This window comes from Myripristis murdjan, chromosome 12, assembly GCF_902150065.1.
Source record: "Myripristis murdjan chromosome 12, fMyrMur1.1, whole genome shotgun sequence".
Classification (NCBI taxonomy): Eukaryota; Metazoa; Chordata; class Actinopteri; order Holocentriformes; family Holocentridae; genus Myripristis; species Myripristis murdjan.
This window is the reverse complement of record NC_043991.1, coordinates 20,406,390-20,426,172: the sequence shown is the minus strand read 5'-3', so window position 1 is coordinate 20,426,172 and position 19,783 is coordinate 20,406,390. Positions and strand designations below refer to the sequence as shown.

Genomic DNA, 19,783 nt, shown 5'->3' with positions numbered 1-19,783 from the left:
TTGTCTTGGGTTATGCATGCTTTATAAATGCCTAAACAGAATACATCCTCAATACTTTAACAGTTCCTCAAAGAGATACATTATTATTAGAGAAATGTAAATACTATAAAAGCCCAAGTGTAAATATTATAAAGGCTCATTAGTCTGCCCATTAGCCCAATTCATGGTGATGAGGTTGTCAATTTACTGTGAGCTCAGAGGGAGACGATGAGGATGATGCCTGTCTCATCAGGGCCTGAAGGAATGGTTTCAGAAATAATGAACAAAAGATCGGTTTCGAGTCATTGGGTTGTATTTGTCGATGACACATTTTGTACCGAAAACTATGTAAAACTGAATTTTTAGAAGAAGAAAAGATCTGTTTTGGCTGAATGCTTGCCTTTGCATCCGGAAAGTGGACGTTGTGTTAGTGCTGATGAACAAGTTTGACTCCGTCAGTTATTACAAAAACACTCAGACACACACTTAAAAAAAAAAAAAAACAAGATACAACATCAACAAGAACCAAAATATCCATAAATCGCCATTTCAACCTATTAACAGATTATTATCAAATGCTTTGATGACACCTGCTGGTCGCCCTTTTTACAGCACCTTCAATGCTGATCTCTCAAAAACACACAACACTTCTGTCATTTATTCGTTTACCTGTTTGGGCATTTATGAATAATCATTATCTTTATCAAACAAAAAAGTACAGAGATTATGAGAAAAGCATGTTTACTGCTGTTTGGGAATCCAACATCAATGACTTCTTTAAACTGAATACACTGCAAGAAAATTATTTGGAATATTTTTCTTGAATGAGGTCAAAGGTCATGAGGAAGCCATTACTCAACACTGTGAAGTTTGTGAGCTGCTATCTGTACTGTCATGCTTCAAACTACAAACCACAATCATTACCATTTATTAATAATAATGCTATTAAAAAATCATTGTTGTCATCATTGTTTTAATAATTTTATTCATTGCTTTTATATTTTTTTTCTCTCTTCTATTCTTATTTTTTCTCACCATGCCTTGCCCTGATTGGTTTCATGTTTTTCTCATATTCTCTGTATTGTCTTGTTTGTTATTGTAACTCATTTGTGTATTGTCATTGTAACAATAACAAACTAAACTAAATAATTAAGAATAAATCCACTAATGCAAACAAACACCACAAGCTTACACAGGAAGGGAATAACACAACTTTTAAAATTGTTAAATGCATAAAAAAGTCGCTGGGATGGATTTTACATTGAGTGCTTTTCAAAGTAAAACACCTCTTACATACTCGGCACAAGAGAGAGATAAATCTGTTTTGCTTGGCTGGGTGCAGTGAATAAAAATAAATATATATATATATTTTTTAAAAAAAGGTATTTGCTGTTGTGGATGCTGATCAGTTACACCTTGAATGCTCCCCATGACCCCATGGGTCTCAGCCAGGGAGCTGCATATGTTTCTGAATACGTTGGGGGACCTCTGTTTCTTCACCCAACCTTCGTTTGTCGTGGTATTCCCCTCGGCTCAGTGATGGGACATCTGCCGGAAGGAGGCCAGCCACAGTGGGGATGTGCAGCCGCATCTCAGGTCCTGTGCAGCAACAGCATGAAGCCACAGGGCAGGCCTGCAACCAGCTTCTGGTCAAGGTCTTAACAGTCTACTCATGCAATAGAGGCCCTGCACCCTGTGTACACCCCCCTCCCCAACACACACACACAGCCACACACACACACACACTGGGCTGAACCAGTAAACCAGCTCTTATTAGGGTACAGGCTGTACTTGTGGTAGGGTGGACTGTTCTGGTAAAGTGCACCTGGCTCTGGGGACTTTAGTCAACAGCAGTTGTTAGGTATCGGCCTCACATTAATAAAATGCCTGCTAATATGAGTAGAGGAATATCTGCCATCAGAAGCTACAGAAGTATTTAAACCTTTAGTTTCATCAACAGAACTAGAATGGAGTGGAACAGCCTTTCCCATTCAAATGAACAAACCAGACTATTTGCATTAACTCTGCCATTTTCAACACAGACATCAGAATCTTTGAGAAACGATTGTGCGGTGAAAATGTGTGTACCTCCAGGCGTACTTCACAGCATGCATACAGAGTTTTTGGCTGCAGGCTGACAAAGGAGAAGAGGCAGAAATAACATGAAATTGGAAATTTACAAGACATTATAACATAATTATTTCAATACACCAAGTGTCTTTAATATCTTATTTTATTGTGCATGCGTGATTTTGTACAAGCCTATTTATCTGTTTTTTATTGTGAGTGAAAATATGTTGCACTGTCTCACACATGATCCAGATGAGATTGTGCATTGATTTAGAGGCACGTGTGTGATCAATTAGCACTCATTATGAGCATCATAAAGAGGCAGAGCCTTGCATAATGTCTGTGTGTAATGACACTATGACAGCTTTGGTGCTGTTAAAAGACCTTGACAATGCAACACTAAGAAGGGAGAGAGTGTTTAGAGATGGTGCTGATTTTCTGGCCCAAGATGATGAGGGGCTTACGTGCTGCTTCAGGCGTCCAGGAGCTGTTCTCTCAGAGCTCAACTGTCAATCCATTTCAATCCCAGTCACGCATCTATTTTGAAAAGAGGTGCAGTCCTTCCCCTCTTCCAACTGTAGCTTGCACACCTGCACTGCGCACACTGATGCACTTCTTCACTGTGCACTTATAGTCGCACCATTTCTTTCTCAATTTTTCTTAATATTTTTTTTCTTCTTACCTTTACTTATGGTAGTTTATTTTGTTGGTGATGCCAGCGTCAAGACCTCCAGACAACACTGTCATTTTCACATTTAGTGAAACTGTGTTGTTTTTCTTTGAGAATAAATGAGCAGCAACAACTATTTATATGGAAATAAGACTAATTGGGGATGTGTCAACCCCCATTTATGGCTGACTGTGGGAGTGGGCGTTATGCTTGTGCAAGTCCAAACAATGACCAAGGTATAAAACAGAACAGTGTTTCTGTGTGGTTTTATAAATCTGACGCAGAGTGTGTAGCATATTTCTGCTTTAGTGTGTACAAAGATTTTTGGTCTTGAATCTATAGAGTTTTAGGCATTTGGCCCCAGGATGGTTGGAGCAGCAGACTAGTCTTTGTCACTGATCTCTCTAAGTAGAGCTGTCTGGTGTGTGTGCGTGAGAGAGAGAGAGAGGGGGGGGGGGGGGGGGGGGGGGGGGGGAGAGAGAGATCTTCTGCAATCTGTTGTGCCTACTTTCTCTGCAGAAAACTTAGACTAAATGAATAAATAGACTGAAAGTGCATTGTTGTGTCCACTGAACAGACTGACGTCATGAAATATTAGTGAAAAGGATTAGATCTGTTGCTGTGCAGTGCGATCAACAACAACAGACTGGAGAACAGTCATTTCTAGGCAACAGAAGATTTATTAACATAACATTTCTAGGGTTATCATTGTGGTTAATTCATTGTGGAAGTATTCATGAGAGCAGTTTGAGGCTTTTGATTCATTTACAACAACACTGACCAAAATCATTGAGGAACAAAACACATGTGGCAGACAAGGAAAGGCAACTCAGAACAGAAGAACTGAAAAAACATAAAGGCATATCATGCAAAGTCAGCTTCTGGTCGATCAGCTGTTCAGATCAGTCTGGACACAATACCTGACTTCAGATCCCCTTGCACGGGTGAGAATCCTCGCTGTCACTTCAAGGTCATCATCTACGTTGTCAGTACGACAGCTACCTGACTGGTGGTGGAACGGTTCACAAAACTCACAGTTCAACAGAGACGATGTGTTCAGTCTAAAGCATTTCATTTCAGAAATTACACAGGGGCATTATGAATTGTTAAAATATATTAATGAAATGATGTAAATTAAAAAAAAAAGGTTCAAAATTCCACTCTCCTCTTCAATCACCAAGAGGAGTAGCTTAGTAGATGTTGCACATGATGGCTTTTCTGGAGAGGAAAAAACACGTCCATCCCATGATTTCATGCAGATCTCTTTAACAATGACTACGTTTACATGGACAAAACAATCTGACTATTGGCCTTATTCTAAATATGACAGTCTGATTAATCTGTTTACATGGGTTGACATTAATATTCCCGTTTACATGCTGCGCAGCACAGCCTGATTTGGCCTGGCTTCGCCAAGCGCTACATAACACATTTCACCGAAAATATTTAGCATATAGTGTTCGCCTTTTTCCGCCTCACACCAGTAATATTGAGATTTTTTGCTTGTGTTGTCGGTCATCTTTTCCAAAGTTGGCGTACTCCACAAGTCTGTCCATAACCGCTCATGTGATTTAAAAAAAAAAATGCTGTTTACATAGACATTTCTTATTCCAAGTGCAGTTTTAATCGGGTAAATATCAGAATACTGGAGCCCATGTAAACATAGTGATTATTATTTCCTGGCTGTAGCCCTCATTGATGGAGCAAAGTGAACATTACTCCTCCACTAGTTTGGAACAGGGCATCAGAATACATTTTCCACTGTACAAATCTGATGTATCCACTTAATCATGTATTGAAAGGACATTATGGCAATGTATTTGGCATTTCTGGATGAGCGACCTAATCCAGAAACGCTTAACGATTAACTGGCTATTTTAGCTACTAATTGTCAATCTGCATGCAAATATTCAAACTATTGAAACCAATTAATTTTTTACAGATTTCAGAAATATGATTTTCAGTACGCTGTGGTCAGTGCTTACTTAGGACAGTTTCACCTAAAAGCATTAATTGCCACAGCCAGAAAGCGCTTTAGCTTTTAGCGTCATGTTTTTCAAATCACTGGCCACATTACTGAACAGGATGAACCCAAAGTTGTTGTGTTCAGCTGGATGTTCTGAGGGTACTGTACCAAACAGGTTGGTGTTTTACATGTACCGTTCCACCCCTAAATATGACTGAAGCTGTGATAGTGGACCTGGGCAGTACTTTGCAACTGCGTTTGATTAGGCCGAGCCCTTACTCCCCCTTGTAGCGAGGAGTCCTCTTCTCCTTGAATGCAGCGAGACCCTCCAGTCTGTCTTTTGTTGGTATCACCTTGGAAACAGATGTACAGTTTCATCTTGAGTCATTCCTTGTTTGCTGTAAACAATCAATCACCACTGAGTGGGCCTCATTCACAATCTGTGCTGAAACCCTGTCTATGAAGGTTTTACAGCACCATACCAGTGATCCTGAATGTTGGGCCCATTAACTACAGTTTACCTACATTTTACATCTTAACTGTAACACTTTCTTTGGATGGGTTAAGATCATAGTGACGAATGTGGTAGTTTCAATAAAATGTGCAGTGGCAAACTGTTTTACACACACACACACACACACACACACACACACACACACACACACACACACACACACACACACACACACACACACACACACACACACACTCCTGATCAAAATCTTAACATCAGTTGAGAAATTGCAAGAATTTACATTTTGCACTGTTGGATCTTAAGAAGGTTCTAAGTAGAGCTTCAAAATGCAAAAAGAAGAAATGGGAGTGAGACAAAAAAAAAAAAAAAGAGTAAGCAATTTATTGCAAACAACCATTAAACAGAAATAGGCTGTTCATCAGCTGATCAAAAGTTTGAAACCACAGCCTTTAAAAGCTCAAATCTTCGCAAAAAGGTGGATTCAGTGTCATTTTCTGTCAATGTAAATTCTTGCAATTTCTCAACTGGTCTTAAGATTTTGATCAGGAGTGTATATGGACAATTCCTGTATAATTCTCCCTTTTTGACAATTTTCAGCCTCTGTAACACTTCATAAATGAGGTAACGTCATTGAAAGCAGTGTGCTGAAATGGGAACCGTGCATATAATTTGTCACCACAGGATGGCAGCATTCTTGTTGCTGTTGAATGTTGCTGTGTGAATTGCCTGCATGAACACAACTAAATTACAGCTCGGTTGGAGATTTAAATGTTGAGGTGGTGTCATAATTAAGCTTAATGATAACTTTAATGTTGATAGCACACTGATTCACAGCAACATTTGAAAATGGTACTTCATATCAAAAAGGCTGCCCACCCTGGTGTGTACAATATGAGTTCATCTCCGGTGCATCAATGTGTGAACTGTAACATGGAAGGTTTCACTGTAATGCTACGAGAATGTTTTAAAAACAAGATGTGGAATTTGTTGAGATACTTACCTGGGCGTAGCATGCCTCTTCAATTGCCAGTCCTGTAGCTAAATCAACCTGGAAGAGACAGGATAGCATTTTGACGGCACCAAGTCAGATGTTTTTTGTCTTGTGTGACACAGATCTGATGTTTTAACGGAGAAAAGCTACATGGATTTGCATTTTTTTCTGCTCCAATCTGCACCATTTGGATGTGCCAGTGCTGCCATGACAATAATTAAATATGAAAATCTGACATCATCCACTTGAGAGTTGGAAAGCGATGCAGAGAAAGACTGCAGAGAATTTATAGTGGGTAAAGTGAATTAATGAAACGTGTGATGTCTACTGTTGTGTTTGAGTGCACCTTACCTCCATCCCCTGGTTAATAGCCAACTTTGCCATTCTAATTGCAATTGGACCCTGTGGGAATAACAATGAGACAGTAACTAACTGGGAATTAGGATTACACACACAGCCCACTGTGTCTGATTTGATTATCTAAAATTTCTTTTGTGCATTACTTAAACAGTCTGTGGAGTGTTACAATTTCTGAGCTTAAAAACCTGGAAATGAATTAGCATTTTTGAGTCATGAACTCCCTGGACAGATTTCTGAGTCTTTTTTTTCCCCACTAATCTTTTGATTTATGCATTAAATAAAGTTCCAGGTTTACATAAGCCTCGGAGAGTTTTTGTTCTGTGATGTAAAATACACCCGTTAACATCTCAGCTGAAAAACTGTAACAGGTTATGTGCTTTAAAAAAATAAGTGGTTAACAAGTTGGAGACTATTGTCCGCCCTCTTTGAGACAGAGCTTATTTTCCTCCATTTTTGAAAACCTTATGGTCATCAACATGATGTCTCCGGATGTTGAGATGGTGTGTGTGTTTATGTGTGTAAATGTTGTCTTATGTGTTTACATCTATAAGGACCATGTTGGAAATAAGTGCATGCACTTTTACATGTCATCCTTTGGATTTGTTTTAACTCTATCCATAAATAAATCAAATCAAATCAAATCGATCAACATCAATGTCTGCCATATTATAATACAAGGGCCATATACACTCAGTTGGCCACATTATCAGCTCCACCTGCACAGTCTAATGCAGTTCAGGTCAACAGCTCTGCCATAAACTCTACTTTTTAACAAAGTTTATAATGTTCAGTTTTGTTGACATTGTGGAGAATGTGTAAATTTAATTCTATGTTTATTACTGAGGTTGTAGTTTGCAGAGGTCTTGTACTGGACTACATTATATTGAGAGGTGTTTCTAATTTTTTGTCCTCCCTGTTTAAATAGATGAGGGGGGACAGAATATTAGAAACACCTCTCAATAAAATGCAGCCCAGTCCAACAGCAGCACTAACTATGAGCTCAATGCCAAACATAGAAGTGAATGAACACCTCTGTTACTGTGACAACAAGAAAACCTGAGCATCATAGGCATCAGAAAAGTAAATTTTATGGCACAACAGTTGTATTGCATTGTATTAGACAGTGCAGGTGGACCTGATAAAGCGGCCACTGAGTGTATACCAAAATAGCATGAAGCGCAGGTGTAGAATGCTTCTGAGTGTGTTTTGAGTGGGAGGAATTGCTGAAATCACAAATATTTCAAGAGCTGCCACTAAGGCTAAGAAATAACATGTTGTTTCTCACCCAGTATCATTTGAATTAGAGTAACAGCAACGTGTTACTAACATGCTTCTCTTACCTGAGGGTTGAACTCGCGGGCAAGCTCCAACGCCCGGAGGTAGGCAGCATCTCCACTCTTGTTCTGCTCTACAGAGTGGCTGACCAGGCCGAGGCGGCAAGCCTCTGCTCCGTCCACGACCCGGGCGGCAAAAATGAGCTCCTTAGCGAGGGAAACACCAATAGCCCTGGGCAGACGCTGGGTACCACCTGCAGAGGAAAGATAAGAAATCAAACACAGCTTTGAACTCAGATACTTAATATACAATGTAGGATATATTCTACATCAGTCTCCTTCTGTGTGTGTGACAGTGTTTCCTCTAAGATTTTCTAATGATAGCTGTTTCCTCAACTTTCTCACCTCCTTCATTAGAGTTCAACCATCTCTGTCATCTGTGTCCTCCTGTCTGCTTCTGCAATAAGTGTGGGTTGTACAGGTTTTTGTCTGTCAGCTGAGCTACTCGTGGCCTAAACTCTGGTATTTCAGTTTTCAGGTCATCTAATGGTGAAACATGTTGGTTCATTTCACCCTTAATACGCACGTTTCACTGCGGTGTTTGATTTCTACCTTTGCTGCTTTATATTTTTCCTCATCTCAAATTTGATTCGGCAGCTGATGGTAGTTGCGTTGCACTCCTTGACAGTTTTAGCTAATTCCAAATGAAGAATACTTTTCAATCTTTTCAATATATCCATGGCACTGGTGCTTTTTGTCCTCTGGGTTAGGTTTACCAGTCAGTGGTAGATGACCTTAGCCTATTATTGTCAGACGCCCCTGAATGCATCACCAGCAGTTCACTTCAGATGAATGGAAACCAACAGCTGGATAAAAGGGAGGAAAATTTATATGGGAGTCCTAAAATACAACAGCTTGCTTTAGGAAACGATTTGCAGAAACATGAAGGATATACATTTTGTAGATATGAGGCTAAATGTGCAAAATCACTGGTATGGACATTTAAATCCAACTGTTGCACCACTTGCAGTGTAGTGTAAGCTGGAGGCAAGTTTTAAAAGGCAAACCTCTGTGGTCACTTTAGTAAAATGGAAAATCTGGAAAAAAAAAAAAAGAAAAAAAAAAACAAAAAAACACTTTGAGCTGAGGAATTCAATCTTACCTGCACCTGGAATAATGGCCAGTTTGGCCTCAACCAGTCCCATTTTTGCGCAGTTGGCTGTGAAAATAAAAACACACCAAAAGATATGAGAAAGATACACCATCATATCTCATGGCGTCATCATGTATTTTAGCTATATTAGGGAAAATCTGACACATGTATTTAAAACAGAATCATGATGATAGTGGTGCCAATCTTTAATCACCTAATTTTATTTAGATAGAAAAACTGTACATTTAGTATAGATAAACATGGATGATAACTTGCCAGTATTACTTAAACAACACATCTGTATTTACAAGTCTCTGGTCTACCACAGCGATAACAGAGACAGACAGACAGACAGACACTCCCATTTTTACCAGTGGGCAATACAAGCCCTGCGTTCCAATACCCATACTACCATACTATTTAGTAGGGAAAAAAAGAATTAGTATGTCCCAATACATACTAAACTACATACTTTGTAAGGGCAGCTGCAGTACATACTAAAAGTAAAAAGTATAAGTATGCGATTTGGAACGCAGGGAGAGTCTCCAGTTCACTTGACTGTGGGAGGAAACCCAGAGAAAACTAAGAAAACACGGAAACTCCACAAACAAAGAACATGCATGCAAACTCACTGGCTGGCTGTGCTCAACACTGTATCATCGTCCTGCCCACCAGGGTTTTCCCACACAGGGATAATTTACTGTCGTGGGTTAAGAATTATTTGTCTTTCACTAAACTCACATCAGTGTGTGCAGGGGAATCTGACGGTGAACACCGGCTACATGATGCTATTTCTCTATCTCACTGTTTTGCGCCTTTTACATATTCCTGATCACTTAAAAGTAAAACAAAAAATACTGATTTTAATAATCACCCCTAGAAACTCTTCAACGTCCATTGCATACACCTGTCCACCACTACTTTACATTCACTGAGTTACCGTCCAAGTTGTCATGCTTGGTCAGAATGTAGAGACATACAAAGCCCAGTATCTCTGCTTGCCTGATTATCCGCTGCAGCACACTCTATATAATCTGTACATAATCCCTTGCACAATGAAATGAATCTATATTCCAACAATTGTACCATCTTACATGAAATTCTGATGTCACAAGCCAGGGCCATCTCCAAGCCGCCTCCCAGAGCAGCTCCATCAATTGCAGCAATTGTTGGCATGGGCAGGTTGCCTACAAAAGAAAACAAGACATGGCACCAAAAGACTCGAAATGCTTTTATGTTTAATTTTAATTTAAGATTGGATTTAATCAGATTCTGATTAAATCCAACCTACCCTCATAGATGAGAGCAGTTCCAGACCTCAGGAATTGCCATATATTTTTTAAAAAATGGGGGCGTGTTGACTCATGAGGGCTGGATCCAAACTAGTCGGGAATTTTTAACACAACTGATGGATAAATGGGTAAAACAAATAAATAAATACTATTAAATCAAAACTGATAATCCAAAATAATAATGAATACAAAAATAATTGGTAAAACAAGGCCACTGTCATCTTTCAAGTCTTCATTTAAGCGCCTTGCTGTAACAGGGCAAGGTGAAAACTGAGAACGGAGTGACCACACAAGGAAACCCTGATGTACTGAGCAGAATGTGTTTGGTGCCTTTCATCTGGCAGGTGGAGGTCACACACACACACACACACACACACACACACACACACACACACACACACACACACACACACACACCATCCTGTGTTCTTAAAAGAGTTATGAATATGATGCCCTGATCAATTTGCAGCTCCGCTTATTCTGATGCACCAACAGAGCAGCAGATTAGCAGCTAATACAAATCAATGAGGGATCTTCTAACATTCACATTTTTGCATTATTTATTATGGATGCAAAAGCGCAAGATAATATAAAATACGGCCATTTAATGAATGGTCTACATTCTGAGATACAAAAACATCAGTGTGTCTTCCTGTGGTTTGACTTAGGTCGATATTTGTATTAACTCTGTACCAGATATGCATTATAAGAAAAATCAACTGACTTAGAACAACAATTTAATAAATGACTTTATTGCACATTATAAAACAGCAGCGATAATATTTTAGGATCCATCAACACACAGAGGTGGACCAAGGTCAAGGTCCTAAGACCAAATTACATACCGAAATGAGGTGGCAGGATTTCAGTGCTAGAAAGTAATCAGTAATCAGCATCAATAACACACAGTATAGAAATTGTAACATTACTGCTTAATGTATCGTAATGCATAGTTTAAAAAGCCAGTGTTGCGGTCCTTATAAGCACTTTAGGACGGGGTGGACAAAGAGAAGACAAGGAAGAGCACAGGTAGTAAAGCTGAGGAGTGTTATGGCTGCAAGCTTTATCAGTAATCACATAAGTTTGGACAATCTTGGCCAGGTTCTGGACTTAAACAGAAAAATCCTATAAGGGACAACTTCAACAATGGAGAAAATGTTGTTGGAGTTGGGCTTTAAAGGAAAATACCAGTGATTTTGAATGTTTGGCCCATTTGCTACAATTTACCCACATTTTAGTTTGCAACAAACCATTCTGCAAATCATGCAGGGGTACGAAAGATTTCACAAACCTTAATCAAAATCCTTTGATTTTCAAATTAGAATTTTTTTTTTTTATTGAAACACCAAACTTATAATGTTCTGCTTCTGCTGCTAACAAAGTCACTACCATTCATAAACAACAGAAGTGATAATTGGCTGTGGAAAGCTTTATGTTCCCTTGGGACTATTTTTTGGCAGACTGACTGTTTCCCTCTGCCCAATTTTAAGTCTTTAAAACACAACAGTGCTGCTGCTTTTAGGAAAACTTATGTGGGCGACTTTATTATGGTGAAGAAATACTGGTGTGAAGAAAGTTTGAAGTCTCTGAAAGTTTGTTTTCATATTGTAGTGGAATGAATGAAAACCAGTGGCTGGATAAAAGAGAGGAAAAACAATGTTGGAGTTCCTAAAGTTTACACATTTTGTAGACATTAGGCTAAATACGTAAAGTCACTGGTATGGTCCTTTAATGGCCTTGGCAAAACGGTGTAAATAATTCAGTTTGTTGTAGGGATGAAATGAACTCGCATCACACAAAAATAGCCCACGAGTGTCAAACTTTATGTGAGATTAACAGATTAGTGCACAAAGCTGCCAATTAAACAATGAACATGTAGCCATAATCCTGCTCACAAACAAGCGGGCCTCGTCTCTGTTTGGCACCAGCCTGAGCAGTGAGGAGGGCAGCGATGACACGCAGGTTATGGTGACCTCTCCAGGGCACCATAATCTGCGGCGCAGTGGAGGAGCCCATCTGATATCGCTCTTACTGGGACAGACTGGCCAGAAAAATGTCTTCCACCTCAGAACAACCCAGATGTCATCCACGCTAAGGTTGGTCCTCAGGGTCTCCGAGGACCTCAAAGCCCCACGGCACATGTAGGTGTCCCCGATGATCAAGAGTTTGGCTGTTGATGGAAAATACATTGCAATTTTACACTGATGATGAACAGCTACAGAACCCTGACTAGCTACTGTATGTATATATGACTGTAGTATTACCTTGCTTTAGAAATACTGAACATAATTATATCGACTGCTATAGTGCCTTATGATAATATGAAAAAAAAGTACTTGCTTGTGTGGCATTATGTGGGTGCAGATACCATGGTCCCAGCAGTCCGTCCTTGTAGGGGGGAGATTAACATTTAATCTTTCCAATACATCTCATCTGCTGTTCATAACACTAGCAACCAGCACTGAAAAGGACTGAGTCTGCTAATAAATAGCCGAAAGTGACTTATCCTTAAAACATTCATGGTACTCATTTATTTAAAAGGGACAGACCCTCTGAGTACCACTGTAATATGTTGGAAATGTGACAGGTTTAGACAAAAGGCTAACATTATATTCTATCTGCTGTCTCTGGGATGAACAATGTTAATCTATCTTTTTATTATTGTAGATGAAAACCCAGCTTTGTACTTCACTGCCACTGTTGATGCTTACTAAGTTAACACTAGGTTAGCTAACATGAGTAATGTCAATTAGCAAAATCAATTTCAATCACAATGTCACGAGTCACGGCAATAATACTCATAATACTAATATTACATCTAACATTAGATGAGGACATGTAGCTAATTACTACGCTTATTCTGAGGGCATAATAGAGTTTTGACTTTACCTTGAGGTGTGACAGCTGGTGAAGCACTACATCCTGTGTGCTGAGCTGCCACTCAAAAACTCATTAACCAATGGGGATGCACCACTGGGGGAAAAAAAAGGCCCACGCGAAAAGGTTTGTGTCAGAACTGCAAACAAAAACTCAGGCAGCGCAAATGAGAGAGAGCTGGCAGTGTGACCGCAAAGCTGCCGCAGAAGGAAAAAGCCTGGTCAGCAAGAAGGAAACCGAGAAAACTGAAAATAAAGGGGCGTGTTACGCAAGAACAAGATCAGTAGCTTCCACTGCTACACACTTTGTTTGACAGTTATGAGCTTTACGTTTGAGATGATTTTTTTTTTCTTTTGCTCCAGAGACTTTCATTCTTTCTCAAATTCTCATTTTGTTTGATATGTAAGAGGTTTTGTTTGATTATACTGCCACAAATCTGATTTGATAGATAAGAAGTGTGTAGGTAACTAGCCCAAGCAGAAAAGCAGGAGGGTTTAAATAACAAGATTGCTTTACTAAAACATCACAAGCACTGCAGGGCTGTGACAAAGCTTCTCAGTGTTCGCTGTAAAGTAAGGCAATCTTGGTGTTTGCATAATGTACTTGTTCTGGGAATAATTTACTTTGGTGTGAACATTTTCACAGTGCTACAAACTTAATATTTAGCTCCTCTACCAACAACACAGGGCTCCAAACAGCAATATCACTAACTCAGTCATTTGTTCAGGCTGCTAGCAGGGCTGTTAGAGTCTAGTGTTTTTTTTTTTTTTTTGTGAAGAAACTGTAATACCCTTATTTTGAAAATATATCCATCAAACCTCACAGAAAAAGAAGCATATTGCAAAAGGCATATTTTGCAAAATGATGTTCTAAAATGAGGTCTGGTGGAATTACCCTTTTAAGGGGCAAAGTAATATTAACCATGTTACGTTCAGCACAATAACACAACTGAGCAAAGATTTTATTAGCAAAAAATATCAGCTATTGTGCAGACTACATCCAAGTCGAAACACTATGAATTCTCTGACAGTGAATGACATTGATCATTCATGAAAACCCCTTACCAAGCTCTGTGATAAGTGCCCTTGCTTTTGACACAAAAGGTCCCACTTCACTTTGGTGCATTTTGGCTCTCTCCTTCAGGTCTGCACCTGCACACAGGGAACATCACCTTCATGAATGCAAAGGCCTCGCTCTTCTTGAGATGCACCAGAGGAACAAACTCCCCCATCACAAGGTGGCCATGAAGCAAGACCTTCGATTTTCAATGTAAAGTGTCAGAAAATCTATCGTTCTAGCAGCTTTTCGTTTGATTTGGTCAACTTTATTCATCTCCCTCCTGGTTGGGGTGCAAGGTCAGTCAGCTGGAAAAGGAAGGGGTTAGTATGACTTGGTATGACTTTAGAAACCCTTTTCACACCACACTGAGCCCTGGGCTAATGCCGTGTTCATGTCATATGGGAGAGAAGGTAGACATCAGAAAGATTATCATCAATACAAGCCGGAAGAAAAAAAAGCTAATGCTATAGGTCTTAACATTTATATGAAGAGATAATACTATTAAACCATCTGTCACAAAACTGAACTCAGTTTATGACAGGTGTAGTTGTTTTGTTGGCTCAAAAAGGATGTATGATAAAAAAAAAAAAATAGTATGAAATTTTGATTTATTTTCAAGTAATGGTCACTATTTTCCAGGTGCTTCTGCGTACTTTAGGTCCTTGTCAGTTATATAGCAGCTTTCTAAAGAATATTAAATTCCTGGTTGTAATTATGAATTGAATGTTGATGTGAAAGCTATTTATAAGTTGGAAATGGGTACTTATGGTAGATATCATATAATGTGACCCCCCCAAGATGTCCATTAGCCCTGGCCTAACTGTGTTTTCACACCTGCAACTGAGAATGTGGGAAATCCTCAACTAAACTAAACGCTGCTCCAAAGGAGGTAATCCCTGATTTTCTGAGGATATGTCCAAAAGGTCTGGCTTAAGGTCTGTAGTGTGAACTGGGGTTTGAATTCAGGCTAGAAGAAAAGCAACAGACTTTTGAAAAAACAATAAATGTTTGTTGTCCAGCCCAAAATGTGCCACAACTTATCTGAAGACATTACTCCTGGACTAAGATTTTAAAGTGTTTTTTTAAAGGGCTAACTGTAAGGTCTGGGTTAATAAGTGTGAATCAAGGCAACAGTTAGCCCAGTGCTAACTGTTGCCTGGGTATTAAAACATGTTGCTTGTTTTCATTGAGGGTCATCAAGGGGGCTTCAGCGGGTGTGAGATAATGAGGTACCAAACCCAACCATGACACGTTCTACTTAAAAAATGAAGAACTTAGTCATGAGAATATTGTTTAAATGCAACAAAGCAAATTTACCTGCACAGAAGATCCCAGGAACTAAACTGCATACAATAACACTTCGTACTTTGTTGTTCTTTTTAATGTCCTCCACAGCCTCAGACATCTGAAACACAACCAGAACTTATTACTAATTTATTCCAAAAGAAAAAAGAAAAAAAAAAAAAAAACATCTGCACACTGTATATATTTAACACTTGAATGGGATTTATCCTCAACAACGTTTCAGCCTGCTGGACCTTCGCTGGGGTATAAATCAAATTCATGAAACTGAATTGAAGAGAACAGAATAATGAACGGTCTTTTCAGTGTTTCCCCTAGATGCTAGTGAATTTCTATGAAAATATTTATAAATCACAATTGCCGCCTTGTGGTTGTATGCCTCGACCAACCAGTCAAGCTGCAGATTACATACACGTCTGTCCAGACTCATATAACATGTAATGAAGACTTTGAAGGAATTTAATAAAAGGTTTTTTTTTTTACAAAATGAAAGCTATCCCTATACTGACATGTATGATTCCAGTGAATAATTTCCAGTACAAAGTACAGTTATGGCATTGAATTATGATGTCACAGTGAAGCTGACCTTTGACCTTTTTTAATGTAAAATGTTATGATGCCATCATTTCACCCTATTAGACATTTCTGTGAAACTTTGTCATAACTGTCTATGAATTCTTGAGTTATGTCCCAAAACGTGTTTTATGAGGTCACAGTGACCTTGACCTTTGACCTCCAAAATCTAATCAGTTCATCCTTGCCAAATCCGAAGAAATTCCTTCCAGGCATTCCAGAGATATCGCATTTACGAGAATGGGACGTACGGACGACAACCCGAAAACACAATGCCTCCGGCCTGCAGGAATAAAAATACTGCAGAGGCTAAACTTATGATTACAATGCTGAGGTAAAACCTACGATTTATTTTGGAACATAGGAACAGTGTTTTTCTCAGTGCTTAACTGGAATTTTAGTATTTATACTCGCTGTGCACTTAAGCATGACGTGCTAGTAGAAAGTGTGGGTAAAATGCATAATTTCACTATGCAATCGGACCTGTGATTGTTATAAAACTGGCAATTGCAGCTGGCCACAGAAAACATGTGTATCCCTTATCTAAACTAAAAAACAACAAAACAAACAAACCAAAAACCTAAAAATGAATATTAGCATGACTTTGTGTGTGGGTTGATTCTTACATAGGTATCATTTTCCAATGAAACTCCAACTTTCTCTATATGAATAACAGTACATAAATGTTAATTTAACATGCAAAAACACATACGTACCAGTTTCACCAGGTTTTTGCTTATGGCATTTTTGGCTTTGGGTCGGTTTATCCCAACAACAACAATACCTGAAAGACAAGACAGAGTGAGAAGCAGATTAACAACAGCAAATGTAAAAGTAATCCCAAACATAGAGGCTGTATTTTCTCAGGAGCATCAACCAACAGATTTAGTACAAACACTCTTACTGGGATCTCCTACTGAACATCAACACACTGTCTACTGAAATCACACTGAACAGATTTGGAACTATTCAAACTTTAAAGTCTATTCCCAAGGAACACAGTTTGGTTTTATGGCTGCAGTCAGAAGAGGGAATAATTTGGACCAAACCAAGCCCTTCATCATCATCCTTTGTGTTGACAATGAAATGTTTTCATTGTTTTTTAGTTTAGCTTATGCAAAATTCAGCAGAGGCTGAAAGTGATGGATTATGTGGCGGGTACAGTCATATCTCAGTGCATCTTCATTTGCTATTTAGTCAACACCTTTACCCAAAGTGTCTTACTGAGGTATGAGTATATGCATACTCCATAACCATCATCAGTACCATGATTTACAGCAGTCTACAACAATCTAAGTAAATAGTGACTTTTTTTTTTTTCAAGAAAAGTTTAAAAAAAAAAAAAAAAGTCTGTCGTGGACTGAAGACATGACAGGCCTTTTGAGGGCCGCCTCCCCCATTGTGGCCCTGGGTAATCAGTCCTGCTTTCCCCCCACTGTGACGCCCCTGGTGGTGATTGTCATCATGAGGAACACCTGTGGAAACTCTGCACATGTCCGTCTTTAAAAATAGAATTGCTCCATACTACTAGTGATGACGCTGATGAAGAGAAAGGGCTGAAAACATTTTGTTTCTGTCTAAACCGTGAAAAATAAATAAAACAGACAGAAGAAGACAGATTTCAAAAACTGAACTCCAAGAGAGCACATACATTTATAATTTAAATTCTCCCACAAAACCCCAACATTATTACCTCTAGGTTACCTGCATCTTTGCGGTCAGAGGTAACTTTTCATATTACTAATTTGTGTTTCAAGTTTAATGTTATTCATGTAATGTAATGACTGGTTAGTGTAGTGCAACCTGTTTTGCACTACTGTCATTCAACTGTCATTTAGTTGTTTACTTAAGGTTTACTTAGGTTACAATTAGTTTATGTTAAAACTTACAATCAGGTGATGTGACCGGCCCCTGGTGACTGGTAATGGTTTTTATCCAGCAGACACAGTGGCTGGTTCACCAAAAAGTTAATTCCAGACCCTGCTGTACTTGAACTACAAGCACAAAAGTCACACACAGGGATGAGATACAGCCCATCCCTGAGAGCGTCTCTGACTGGTTTAAAGGGCAAAAAACTTGGGCTAAAACTTTGTGCTGCTGCTAAACTTGTCAATAAAACTCACTCACACAAAAAAACACCGAAATTAAAACAACTTCACCTGCCTCAGAAGGGCCTTCTTTGGCTATAAAAGGGTTCGCTAACTCAACATGAACAATTTAAGGTATAATTTGTGAATATACAACAAACACATGGAATGCCATCCCGATAATCACTGGTAAGTGTCGTTTCAAAATAACATATGGGGGACACTACAAAGTCTCCTGGGCTTTTGCTTAATTAGCTATATCACGTTTTTTTTTGCAAGGAAAATCACACAAGTATGCAAATTTTTATGCTTCTGTCACAAAGTGGATAAATTTGAGCCTTTTTTGAGTTATTCTGCCGGACTATAAAAAATAAATGTTCCACACTGCAGCTTTAAACATGGCTGCAGTGTAAGGTGACTTGTGTTTGCCTGAAGGTGTCTGCGTCCACAGGAGACACTGTCACTGGGACAAAGTGCCTTATATTAGCTACATAAAGTGCAGAGTGAATGCTCACCACTGCTTTGCTTTAGAGACAAAAGAAAAGGACTGTGTAAAGCAGAATGGTTGTTTTTAAGACCAAAATGATTTGGTTTATTTTGGAATTTGTACTTTCTATTTGTGTTTGAGAGACAGGCAGTGGTCACAGGAAGAGGACCAAGAAAAAGGACTTTTGGCCTATTTGTTCACAGTTTTGTTCTGCTGTGAAGAGTGTTTTGCACCTTGACCAAACGATTTCCCTGTTCTGGGTAATAAAATTACACTTGACTTGACTTGAGATGAACGCAAAGTGAAGTGAGATAACTGTCACCTCATCTGCTTTGACAGAACTAAGGTCTTGCATTTAAAAAGTACATTAAAAACACCTTTCTCACAAATCACATGAATATTAAACATATGCAGGGTAGTTCAGTGGGCTAAACTGTAGTTAAAGTGTTTTTTTAGTGTTGTAGCAACGTTTCTTCTGTGTATTTGATGCTTGCAACGTTATAACAATTTCCCATGTGAGTTCAGTTTGTACATCCATGTAAGTTAGATGGAGAGGTGCTTTTTTCCACTGATATTATGCCATGTGAGTTGGAGTCTACCTGAATCGTCTCCATCCAGGTATCTGACGCGCAGGTCATCCTTCGCGTCGGAGCTGTAGTGGCGTGCTGCTGAGTGACCGGCCGGGCGAAGGGGCGACGCTCTGTCAGAGAAAACATACTGCAGACATCTTGAGGAACCACTTCCCAGTCTGTACAAGCTGTCCAGGTCCCCCGCCTGGCACCGAAACGCTTGCAACAGAGTTTTGCACCCCATCAGGACCGCCATGCTGCCGCGCCGCAGTGTTGTTTTGACTTTCAACCACAGACCGGAAAGAGCGCGACGGTCGACTCCGGAGCTACTTCCGTCAGCATTCCTAAAAAAATAGTCCTCTTTCTTGGTTACGAAACCCCATTGAGAAGATCGTTGTTTTTATCCTACCAATGAAACTACAGGAGGTTTATTTGTTTGAGCAACATTTCTTAAGTAATATCTTATATTAGCAATATTTCGGCGTGTTTAACTTATGCTGTCATTGTGTATATGTATTTAAATATACGAGTTTTAACGTCTTGTGAACGCGAGTTGATGACGTAGCTCTATGGCGTTTAAACGGCCGAGTTGGAGTTGT

The 19,783-nt window shown here is 39.2% G+C and overlaps 1 protein-coding gene across 1 annotated transcript; it reads right to left on the bottom strand.

Moving 5' to 3' along the window:
* Nucleotides 1-3,379: 3,379 nt before the first annotated feature.
* auh (AU RNA binding protein/enoyl-CoA hydratase) lies at nucleotides 3,380-19,505 on the bottom strand. Its single transcript, XM_030065891.1, has 10 exons — nucleotides 19,215-19,505; nucleotides 16,758-16,825; nucleotides 15,484-15,571; nucleotides 14,172-14,258; nucleotides 10,033-10,125; nucleotides 8,948-9,004; nucleotides 7,852-8,039; nucleotides 6,503-6,553; nucleotides 6,161-6,208; nucleotides 3,380-5,038 (listed from the first exon to the last, which is right to left on the bottom strand). The coding sequence occupies exons 1-10, from the start codon at nucleotides 19,438-19,440 to the stop codon at nucleotides 4,961-4,963; spliced, it is 984 nt and encodes a 327-aa protein (XP_029921751.1). The 5' UTR covers nucleotides 19,441-19,505; the 3' UTR covers nucleotides 3,380-4,960.
* Nucleotides 19,506-19,783: the final 278 nt, after the last annotated feature.

Bases quoted from the DNA above. Each gene is read 5' to 3' on its own strand.
- auh (XM_030065891.1), bottom strand. From the start codon at position 19,440: ATGGCGGTCCTGATGGGGTGCAAAACTCTGTTGCAAGCGTTTCGGTGC. The intron at 16,826-19,214 runs GTAGACTCCAAC...CTTGTCTTTCAG, and splicing joins CCTGGATGGAGACGATTCAG to GTATTGTTGTTGTTGGGATA. The intron at 6,209-6,502 runs GTAAGGTGCACT...TGTCTCTTCCAG, and splicing joins CTATTAACCAGGGGATGGAG to GTTGATTTAGCTACAGGACT.